We start from the raw sequence: 12,951 nt of genomic DNA on the forward strand, positions 1-12,951 counted from the left end.
AAGAAAAAAAAATCTCCAGCTACAACAACTGATTGCACACATGTACTTGTAAGAACAACTCAATATCAAATGCATGTATCTGTGTATATGTGTAAATACATTGGTATTAGTATGCATTAGTACTAGTTTAGTATATGTAATTGTGAATGTAGTTGTATGTCAAGTACTGTGTTGAGTACTTTTTTTATATTACTATAAAAATGACTTGTAAGCATCAAGTACTTGTGTTACAACAAAAATGTAAATACAAAACATACATATACACAAAGAGATAGACAGACAACAGGACAGACAGACATTTATACATATACTAGATGTAAGGATATGCAGTTACAAACATTCCTAACACACAACTATATATAACTGGACTTTCACAATTGTATATTTTAAATTTGTATATATTAGTTAAAGTATTTCATAATATTGCTTTATTTGCATTGTTTTTTTATGCAACTTTTTATTTTTTCCATGTTAGCCCCTAAAGTTATGCTTCATTATTGTAGTTAAACTTTTAATTCAAATGATGTTTTGAAGTTCAACAAACAAACATTGGCTTCAAACAAGCATCAAACTAAATTTAATAAATTTAAATGTTCAAGCTTGATTTAACTAGATTATTTAACTAAAGTTATAAAATTAAGCAGGCATGGAAAAGTTGTTATGATCGTACTATTTTAATAATATTTCATAACACTGTGCAACAGTACAAAAAACACACGGTCATGACAGTATAAGTTCGATTGTACTAACAAAGGGTAGTGAAACCCTATACTCAGTTTGGCGATTCTGAAAATCAGTGGGCCCTCAATAAAAAGTGTCATTAGTTTTTTGCCAACAGCTAATTCAGACTTGGTGATACCGTTTAACTCTTTCAGCCACAGTTTTATGTGTATGAGTTTATAATCAAAACAATTGCATTTTTACTTTAATTAGGGTTCATATATTATGAAAAATAAGAAAAAACAAAAATACAGCTAAAGGTTTTTATGAAATAAGGTGGTTAGTTTATTAACCACTATTTCGTAGCTTTTAAATTTGTTTAAAAACTTATCATTTTGACAAAATTTTCTAAACAAAACAAACGAAATAGCTGTTTATGTGAGATTTTCTAAAATTATTTTATATCATTTGGTATACTCCCACCTTCTGGGTAATCAACCGGTTCTTCCAATCGAAAATGTTTCACCATTTTGGTTCCATTTTAATGTTCATTGAGTACGCGCTGCATCCTTACAAAATAACATAATATTCTGTAGAGAAACTCTTTATATAAAACCTATTTCAGTCACAGTGGTTAGTAAACTAACCACTTATGTTATTTATCAAAGAATATAGTATAAAATATTACTATGTTAGCACAAGCCAACCGAACGAACACCAAATAACAAAGTAACACTGAATTTGATGAACAAGAAACAATCTGACTTTTTTATTGGTTACAATATTTTCAAATTGCTATATATTAATCTAACTAGAGTAAACTGACGGCAAAGATTTACAAACTAATTTAAACGATGACTTCAAAAAATTTAATTGTTTAGCAAAATGCCAATGATGTCACGAAAACTTGTATAAGGCTCTAGAAAAGGTGGTTAGAAAAGTGACCACTAAACAGGAATTGCAGTTAACATGTGGACGAGTGTTGTTATGATGGAATATTACAGTTTCATGTCTGGCAGCATATTCTGGGAGTTTTTCAAAGAATCAGTTGTGTTCCGTTCAGGTTTCCTGTGATGGTCTGACCAGATTTCAGCAGCTTATAATAGATATGACCCTTTTGCTCCCATATTGCAATAACTAAGAGTCTACCAAACTAGTTTTGTTAAATTTTTTGTCAAAACATTAGCTTTTTCTTGTCCTGTTATTAAAAAATGTTTTCATTGTATATTTTTTCAAAAAAAATACACGAAAAACCTATTATTTTGAGAAAAAATTTAACAAAATTTATTTGGCGGACTCTTAGCTATATGATCAAAAGGATTTTCTGATATAGCTATTTCCTGTAGAAAATCATGTGTATAACAGAATGTTCTATAAAAATAACTTGTGTTTAACAGTATTTTATAAAGGATATCATCAGTATAACAGTATTTTATGATCTCTAATGTCAGCATGTCAACATTTTTCTCAGCTTATTTTGCTTAACATCTTTTCTTGGTGTTAAATTATATATTAGTCAATATTTGAACATTACTACTTCTAGTTTTGAAACAAACTCAACTTTAGCTAAATGTATTTTTCACAACTTTGTAAAAATTGACATTATGTTTATAACATAGTTTCCCGCCATATGAGCACAATCATAACATTTTAAACATTCTTATAAACTTTGTAATTTATGACATATTTTTTATAGCTTGTTGTACCATTGCCACTAGAATTTCTGAACAATTTGTTAAGCTTATGTCCATGAGTGTGTAATGATTTATAAAATTGAATTTAATTTGAATTTAAATTACTTATGAAGCTGTTTTATTTGTTTAAATATAAAAAATACAATATAATTTGCCCATTCATACTCAGGTCTATCCTCAGGACTAAGGGAAACAATAAACAAAAGTTTTTTTTTTTGTCATTTATACAACTGACTCCTTTACAGGGTTGTAGCCACAATGGGGTACACAAAACGCACAGCAAAACTTTAATATAGTGAAAAAGTTGACACTGGAATCGAGCCTGATCCTCATTTCTAACACTCTCTCTCTCTTTTGTAAAAATAAAAAAAAGCTAAACCATTGAAAAAATCTAAATAATATTTCAACTCATCTAAGTAAGTTTTGTAACGCTCGTGTGAAATGCACTAAATTCATACAACAACATAAACCGACAGTTTTACACTCTTTTTTATAAAATGAGTGTGTGTTGTACATGTGTTTGCAGCAAGTTTGTCTCCTGTTTTCGTATACATGTTTAAACACACATACATATACATATCTAGGTCGTTTATCCTTCCATCATATTATTTCTTCCTTTTTTTTATAGTGTATTTAAACATGACTTTATACTGTTGTTGTTAGTATTATTATAGTTGTTCTTGTTGTATTTTTTTATTTTTATTATTTTCTTTCTCTACTATTTATATTACTGAGCAATACGTGTTGTTTGGTTGTTGCTATTTCTTGTTTATTTTTAAACAGACATTAAATAAACTGTGTGATGACAGTTTTAATGTTAAATTGAGAGATCACTTGAACAGACAAAAAAAACTACTAAATGAAGCTAAATTTAACTTTTAGTAAATGGTCGAAGATTATGTTGGTGCTAATGACAATGACCAGTACGTCAAGCAGTCATGAGAAAACTTATGCTTAATTCTTTTGCTTATGTTGCTACCAAATTTTTAAATTTAAATAGTTTTATTAGCTTGGTATATATCTGATCTCCTAGAAATAGGCAATATATTTTAAGCACATTTCTTAAACAGGAAATTAAAGCTTAAAGCTAACAAGCTAACAAGCTTTAATTGCAACATGTTGCCGATGCTCGTTCGGGAAACATTTTTCTGCAACACATAAAACTTCGTTGCTAATTTTAAGATGAGACAGAATTCAGAAGAATTTTTTTTAATTAAAATGTTATTTTTTTTTGCCGCAAAATTCTTCTTATAAATATGTTGCACTAAAATATTCCAATAAACAGTTTCAGCAACATGTTGATAAGATTTAATATATAAAAAATATGTTTATATTATATAAAAGTATGTTTAGGTTAAAATGTTGAATCAATAGAAAAATCGTTGCAGCATGATGTTTAGGTAATGTGAAAAATCGTAGCAGCATAATGCAGCAACATGTTAACATTTTAAATGTTGCAGTTACATTTTTCCTATTTATGAGTTCATCAACAATTTTTATATATCAAGCAGTACCATTTGTTCTTTAAACATTTCGCAGCAACATTTAAAATGTAAACATGTTGCAGCATTATGCTGCTACGATTTTTTTATTGCTTCAACATTTTTAACACAAACATGTTGCTGAAAACATATTTTTTATAAAAGAAATCTCATCAGCATTTTTTCTTTAAACATTTCGCAGCAACATTTAAAATGTAAACATGTTGCAGCATTATGCTGCTACAATTTTTCTATTGCTTCAACATTTTTAACTTAAACATGTTGCTGAAAACATATTTTTTATAAAAGAAATCTTATCAACATGTTGCAGCTACATTTTTGTAATAGTTAGCAAATGACAAATGTTGATGCCTTCCATGTTTAAAATCTACAAAATATATACAGATTTAATTTAAAAGCAATCAACATTTTTCATTTCATTATTATCGATTATGTTGCCGCAACATAATAACAAAAATGTTGCTACAATTGCTCCTATTTAGACAGCGTTTTATTTAAAATGCCAAGACCGATTGTGAGTTGAAATGTGTATAATTCTGGTAGCAGAAACAGAAAAATGCCCGTTTACTTTTTGTATAGTCTACACTTTTGTAGCTGTAAATAGTATTTAACTAGTACAAGGTACCTGTTTTTTTATCTTAGTCCTTTATCTTCTCCCTAATATATATGTAAAAATATATCACTTCTTTCTTTCTTTTTTTGTCAGAGTAAGTTTTGCATATGCAATCATGCCATGTCATGCGTATAGTAATGATGTCACAATCTTTTAAAGACTATCATTCAACAGAGTAGGTCGTCACCGTAGTAATTCTATTTTTTTTTTGTTATTCTTCTATTAGTGCTTGGCTGGTTGTTGTTTGTGTATTTTTTATCTACAATGCAGCTAAATTCACAAGTACCTTCATTTATCCGCATGAAATTGTTATTTAACAACAGCTGCGACATATGAATGACTGACTTGCCAACTTAGCTAACAATAATAGAAAGAAGACAACGTTTTTACAACTTTATTTCATTTACATAAAATGCAATTTCTTGATTTCATTACAATTATTTATTTCTTCTCTCTTAAAACAATAATATAAATGCAATAAATCATAATTGCTGCTTGGCAATAGAAACATCTCAATTACAATTTATTATAATGTATAATCTCTTAAAATGTTACTAAATTAACATAAAATTCAATTATTGTTTTAAAATTAAAGTACATACATAGTTACCTGAAATTATTAATGTGCTGCTGAACGTATGATTGTTATTAATTGAATTAATATTAATCATACGTTTCATTACATTTAATTACTTGTAAACTATGCATATTTTACAAGAATTTAAATTTATGGAGAATTTGTTTAAATTGTAAGTGAAATTAAGTTAGTGAAATAAAGCTTTGCTGTAAGATGATTAATATTAAATAAAAATTCTACATAGTAAATGTGATGAAATAATAGTTATTATATGTGAGAAAATTAAGAACAAAAAAATTCTATAGAATTTAGATATTAGTATGGGGTTAAATTTTAAGAACTCTTTCGGTTATGTGGCCAAATCTTTTTTAGCTACATTTAAATTTTTTAAACGCTTTAAATTTAATTTTTCCCTAATGTTCTCCCCTGTTTTTTACATTACCATTCCATCATGTTTTTATGTTATTCTTCTTTAGCTGTCATGGAGATTTCATATTATCATCTCTAAAGCTCTTAAAGTGTTTAGAGTGAGTTAGTCAAACAATAAGTAAATGATTTGTTGATATTGTATCTATTTATGTTAGACTATTATGCAGACTAAAAAATAACGTATCAAAATATGCATAGCAAAATTTATGTATACAACCGTACCTATTCTTTTATGCAAATTATTATTTACCATGAAAATCTTTTCACTGGAATATATAAATTTTTGCAGTTTTTTATGACTACCATAACAAAAAAAAAACTAAATTATTTTACCCTTTTTTGTTGAAGCAGTAGTTAAATAACATCTAATCGATCAATGTTTAGTAGTTTTTACTCTTGTACACTTATTTTTATTAGAAAAAAAATACCTGAGACAGATAACACAAACCGTTTAAAGGAATATTTATTAGTTGTGACATCGTATTAACACTTTAACATGAAAATTGAATTTTATTTATTCATAAGTTTGGAAAAAAAACTAAGGCTTAATATTGCCAACCCTTTTACCTGTATTCAATGGGGGAGGGTGAGGGTTTGAAGTCTTATAATATTGTAAGTTGGGAAAATATAATGTGTTTAATACTGTGGAGAGGGGGGGAAGTGTTCATATCTTTTGTATATTATTATTTTTCCATCAGGTTTTGCAAGTTGTTGATATGTGAAACGACCTCTTTTATTTAATAAAAGCGTGTCAAACATACATAAATATCGATTATTGTATGGGTAAAGTTTGTGTAGAAAAATATGATAATTTATGGCACTATTAAGATAGTATTAAGCGAATAGATTTCCAAACGCACATTAAGGATACATTTAATCAAAGAAGGTGTTTATATGGTGACAGCATTTCCAATCAATACGTTTACACTATATATTTATCTATTTTTTACGCTACACCAGCACCCGTGATAGATGAGGGTATAAACATAATTTTGTCCTTCGATGTCTAGCACTTCCTGATCTTCATAAAATTCTAAGAACATTTAGCTCTTTTTTTGTGTGTGTAAAACATTCTTACGTCTAAAATACATAAGGAAAAGCACTGTGATTCACTTGGAATGTTTATTATTAACCTAAGCAAGTTGTTAGTAAAAATCAACAAGATTGGTTAAGTATAAAGAAAGTTATGAACTAAAATATGAGACAACCTTAAATAAATTAAATTTTTTATGAAAACGTTTTGCAACATTAATAAGTCTTGATATTGTAATGATTTTTTATGAACTTCGTAAAGCCTGTCTTTTGTATATTTTGCACGGTTTATGGAGAGCAATCGAATATTCGGATTCAGTTTCAGATTAGGCCAAAAATCGGTTTATAATCAAGATTTGGTATTCCGGAAAATTTTCTCCAAAAGTTGGGCATTTGATACTCTTAAATTAAGATAATTAAACTATTTCGTTGCGGTTTGTTTCGGCAAATTATGTTCGGCTCGGTTTCGGCCTGCAAAACCCCCGTTGCGATATATGAGTAAATGAGCATCAATGTTGGAACGATAATAATTTGTGTAGTTCTTATTCAAATTCGCAACACCCATTCTTATTTGTTAAATATTGATTTATCTATGCTCAAATATGAGTCTGAACAGGATAGAGAAAATATTTTGTTCATTGTTTTAATGTATAATTTGAAAGTAGTGCTTGTTAGCTAAGCTCTGCTGTACACATATTAGTTACACTTCAATTGCCATAGTATTTAAGCCTTAGGCAATGTAATAGATACATCAATTCTTATTTATATGCGAAAATATATACAATTTATATACATACATAGATTTTGTAATACTTATTGAAATTTTCAAATGGAATTCAAATAAATAGTACAAAAAAATAAAGCACAAGCACCGAAATATGTAAAAATCTTACATATATAAATAGTAATAGAACGGAAATAACAGAAAATTTGCACTCAATTTAGATATTTTTTTTTTAAAAAAATATTCCTCCTTGTAGCGAAGAAAAAGAAGTAAAAATCTATAAAATAAAAGGAATAAACATAAAATACCATGTTAGACATGGTTAAAACAGTCAGCAGTCACATATTTCTTCATCAAATATGTACGAAAATGTTTGAAAATATTGTAAAAAATAAACAGCAGCATTCAGCTAATGTTGCCCTGGAGAATAAAGTCGCTGCTTTTTTTGTGTTTTTGGTTCTTTGAAAAAGCTGAAGGGCATTTGGTTTTTTTGGTAGTTGCTTTAAATGATAATAAATTATTATCAAATGTGGAAAATATTTTCGTTTGTACTAGCAAAAGCAAAATAATGAATGAATGACATGTATATATGTATGTATGTATGTATCTTGCTTTTAGTATATAAAACATCATGAATAGTTTATTTTGTTTTTTTATTGTAGAAATTTTTAAATTTCAATTTCTTTGTTTTCGTTTTGTTTTAAAGCTTAACATGATTAACATACAACCAACATAAGTCAAGTTGTTACAGAAAACTAGAAGAACAAAAAAACTAGAATTTGAAATTCTCATTGCATTTCCATTTTAGAAACTGCTTCATTGAACATAAATTTGTGTGTGTGTTTTTTTTTCCTAAGACACAACATACAAATAATAGTTTAGATAGCAGCTGAGTAATGTCTGTTTCCAGCAACTCCTTGCTGAGCCTTAATACTATTTACTAACATATTGAAGTTTTTACTATACCTTGTTAGTTTTTAAACATTGCTTGATTTCAGAGTTGCTAGTTTCATCTCATGTTTCTCAAATTCTAGTTATTCGCAAATATGTATTAGATTTTCTGTGATGTCAGGTAGCACTTCTTCCACTACCACCTTTAATTTAACATCAATACTTGCATTTACTATTTTGAACCTTCTACTCTATTTCCTGTTACGTCTGTCTGTCTTCATGTTGCAAATGTAATGGATTGCTGCTATCTCAGCCAGGGCCATTCCAATTTACTTATTGGCAAATTTGTTTGTTTGTTTTACTATTTTCTGTTGCTTGTGATGCTGCATCTTCTGTTTGTAGGTTTATTCAATTGTAATGTTCAAATTTTCCAAACCATTTTCAAGATGTGTGTGCGTGTGTTTGTCTGTTTTTGTTTCTTTCCTTTTGCGTTCTTTTACAAAAACTCCCCAGTTGCATATGAAGGCCAACAATTTGCACTTTATACCAGTATATCTTAAGGTTTTTTTTTTTTTTTTTTTGCATAACCTTTTTCCTCTGGGGAACCAATTTGTGTAAAAATTTAAAGATAGCTCACATGTGCTTTCGAAATTTTAACATCATGGTGAGTTTGAAGGTTGAAATTAAGAAAAGAAATCAAAAAAAAAATTGAAATAGTTTTACAAAATAATTCAATAATTAATCGGAAATTAAATTTGAATGAAATTACGCAAAGCAAATAGAATATTTAACATTTCTTAGCTTAAAACCAAATTAACTTTTAGCTTTTCTGACCAAAAAATTAGCTTTTATGCCCTAAAAGTATTGAATTTTTTCTGAAAACACACATCTTTTTATTTAAAAAAGTTTCAATTCTGCAAGTCTCTTAAATGCAAAATATACAGAATGCCTTTATTCTGCAAAAAAAATGTAGTTTGGCAAGTGTATAACGTGTTCTTTTCAAATAATGTTGTCCTAAAACCCCAAAGGTATGCTACATATTTCATCCTCAATTTTATCAAAGGTTAGAAATGCAGCATTTTTTAAACAGCTTTTCTTGTTATTGTTTTTGAAGTTTGTTTGTCTTAATGAAATACTTATGATAGGATTTACCATATTATGGTTAACACAATCATATAAATAATTACTGTGACTATAATATTGTTAAAAATAATGTAAAAATGTTGATAGAGTTACACTAATGTTAGTTCTTCAAGTTTCTCCAACCCACATACTCCTGTCTGTTCTTATTTATTTGCAAATAAAATTTCTTAATTTGTACTGCATACTTTAGGGAACTTTTTTACTACAGTTGACTGGACTCAAAAAAAAAATTCAGAGTTTTGTCCGGAATTTTTAAATTTCTTTTCTTTACAAACCATCTCCTGAAAATTTCGAATCGAATAAAAATCAGCCAAATCTCTCCAGCCGTTCTCACGTGATGCCATTACATATATGGACCATTTAATTTTTATATATATAGATTATTAATTATTCCGATAACCCGCCATGGTTCCATTCTTAATTTTATTTAGGTTTTTAATGGCTTATGTTTAAGGAAAATCTTTGGAAAATGGTAGATAACTTTTTGGGATATCCTTTGTTTAAGGACGATTTTCTAAACTTTATCCCGTTTTCATAATTAATGGATTTCTAGTAAAATCTTTCAAATCTATTCCTAAGCCTTTTACTTTTAATTTAGGTAACAACTATTACATAATATGAACATTGAACCCATATAAATACCAAAGGAAAGCTAATTTCGAAATTCTGGAGAACTCTGTAGGACAATGGAAGATTCAGCGGAGTGAAGGTTCATTTTTTTAATAGAAATTTTTCGTTTCCCATCATATTCCAAGAAATTCTTTTATTATCCTTCATATTAGTATCATATATCCGATTTGAAACTTTATTACTATGAAGTGAATATCCTTAAATTACTAGTTGTAGTTTTTTTATGAACAAATTGCCTTTACCACTACAATCCTTTCAATTTATAAACTCATTCTGTTAATACATTTCGTTAGCCACAGTTATGATTTATTTTATGCGAGGGTGATATTCACAAAAAATAATTTAAAAAAAATAAACTCAATATTTCTGATATTTTAAAAACATTTTCTTTCCGAAACATAGTTTTAATATTTTTAAATGAAGTTTTATAAAATTAACTTTGAAACTGAAATATTAATTGTAATTGTGACAAAATATCTTCTTTGGAATGCACTGCTAACTGCTGATTATTTCTTAAATCAGCTAATGTTATAGTTCCGGCCGTCACTTAAGCTGATTGCTTAAGTGAACAGTTAATATTACATTAATAAAATAATTTGGTATTTTACTCATTGCGACCCTCGTTTTGCAATCTGTAAAATACAAATAAAAACTTTTGTTTTAATACAAAATCAATAATGCAACAATACAAAAATATACAACCAAACTTACATAAACGCACAGACACACACACATAACAACAGTAAATGTATAAGAAAAAGGATATAGATGTAAAAGGAAAAACCCAGGTAAAACGGACTTTAAATTCTTGTTTCATGGATTTCATGATAATGAAACATCCGGCCCAGCTTTCAATGTTACACCGGCAGGCAGTATTGTTTGTTTGTTTGGTTGCACGCTTCGTAAGAGCGGGTGTTAATGTTGCAAACATTTTCTACAAGTTTCTTCTTACTGTTGTTGTTGTTGTTAGTAAAGTAAAGCAATAAAATACAGTTTCTGTATACATTTTAATGTACAAACCGCTAGCAACTAGGCCAAGCCAACACCCTCACCTCTACCACAAATTATTAGCTTTAATAAACCCTTGTACTAAAATATGATACAATAAATACCTGGCATGACGACGAATATATATATACGATCACGGTTAAGTTTGCTCTACGTAGCAGCAGAGTCTATAAACAAAAGTTTTGGCCAACTCAATAAGCATCATAAATTTTCCAAATAAAACATAAAGAAAAAAAATTTCCCGACAGTTATGTACAAAACTTTACTCCCTAACTACAATAGGGCTGCTGTGGTGGCTGGTATTATGACTGAAGGTCTGTTAATAATCTTTATTTAAAGTTTTTTTTTTTGTTTTTTTTTTTTTTGCTGCTGCTTCGGAACTGGTAGTTTGTTAGTAGACGTAAAGATTTTAACAAAGTTTTTCTACAAACACGCGTTATATTCATACTTTGTCATCATCATGAAGGTAGTCATCATTTGTAGCCAAACTTTGCTCGTATTTTTTGTTCATGTTGTACAATTTGTAGGTGCTTTTCCTTTTTTTTTTGTACTAAAAACTTTTGTCGCGGTTTTGCCACATACATAAGTATTAAGATTTTAGTTCCGTTTTGCGTGTGGTTACTTGTCTATAGTTGTACTTAGTTTTATTTATTGACTTGTAACTACTAAAAAATTTAAGACGTCTAGAAAATTAATATTTTAAAGCAGGATTTAAGGCTTAACAACACAAAAATTACAAAAAATATTGAGTACAAAACATTGGCACTTATTCAAACAGTAAATTAGTCATATCTGTGTATGGGCTGCAGGTTCAATTCCCGTGTAAAGTGTTTTTCAGTATAACATTTATAATGATATCCCTTAATTGTTGGTGTCTTAATTTAAATTATTTTGTATTTTCTTTATTTTCTTACAAAAATAAATATTCTGCTCTGCTAGGGAAACATGTTTGTGCATGATTTTTTTTTTATATATATAAATTCGAATAATTTTATTTATATTTGTAATTTTTATTATTTTAATTTAAGTATGTTGATTATTTTTTATTAATACTTAATTAATTTCATTTTTTCCATTTCCTTTGAAACAGGTGTTTATGGCGATGTGCAACGTGTAAAGATTTTATACAATAAAAAGGATTCAGCTCTTATACAAATGGCCGAACCACAGCAAGCTTATTTGGGTAAGTCTTTTACACATATTTATTAATTAATTTAGTAAGTTAAAGAAAAAGTCAGTAAACAAATTCTAAAAATGTTTGTCATAAACATATGTCTTGAACTTGTAATTTAAATGAAAGCTTTAAATTGGGATGAAAGATCAAATGTCTAGGATCGTCTGAACTAAAATGCCAAACATATAAAACTGAGATAATTGAGATTGTTTGTCAATATCCTACGTAATGTGAGTTTTGAAAATAGATTCAGTAGATCAAAAGTAATGAAACAAAATAGAAGACAACATAGAAATCTATAAACAAAGATTCAATGCATTAAATTCTATATTATAAAATTCAGTCAGTCTGTGTGTGGAAAACCCCCCGCTATCGTCCAATATACGAAGCTGAGACTAATGAATATTACTCAGAATGTTTATGAATTCTTAAATCTTTTCAATCGGCTAAATGGAAAATAACGCTGTGCAACACGACAACCATATACGGACACTACTACATGTTTTGCCCAAAGTCAAGGAATTCTTTTTATGGGCCCCCAAATGTTTGGGGCCTCGGTGTCCTTTTTGCAAAAAAGTGATAATTTTCTCAGGCTCTTGCAAACAGTTCGGAATTTTGATTTACTCTCTGAGGAAAAGTTGTAGCCCATATCATAAAGAACAAAAATTGTGAACATATAAAATTAAAAATTTGACTTTTTTACCTTTTTTCCCCTGTTCAGGTCCATAGGTAGCAAATCGTTCAAAATTCAAGGAAACAATCAACTACAAAAATGTACCTAAGATCTCAATAAACAACTTTCTAGAATATATGAACTTCCTAGGAATGATTCTTAATGCCGTTTAGGTAGGTCAATATAAGTTAGTAAGAAAAA

At 28.3% G+C, this 12,951-nt stretch overlaps 1 protein-coding gene across 10 annotated transcripts in view; it reads left to right on the forward strand.

Annotated features, from left to right (window-relative positions):
- Positions 1-12,951, forward strand: part of heph (polypyrimidine tract-binding protein 1 heph) — a 381,579-nt gene that overhangs the window by 345,073 nt on the left and 23,555 nt on the right. For all 10 annotated transcript variants that reach the window (XM_065516406.1, XM_065516408.1, XM_065516405.1 and 7 more), the window contains one exon: positions 11,994-12,086. In XM_065516406.1, coding sequence (XP_065372478.1) covers positions 11,994-12,086 — 93 coding nt within the window. The remainder of the gene's footprint in view (positions 1-11,993; positions 12,087-12,951) is intronic.

Source organism: Calliphora vicina, chromosome 1 (genome assembly GCF_958450345.1).
Source record: "Calliphora vicina chromosome 1, idCalVici1.1, whole genome shotgun sequence".
Classification (NCBI taxonomy): domain Eukaryota; kingdom Metazoa; phylum Arthropoda; class Insecta; order Diptera; family Calliphoridae; genus Calliphora; species Calliphora vicina.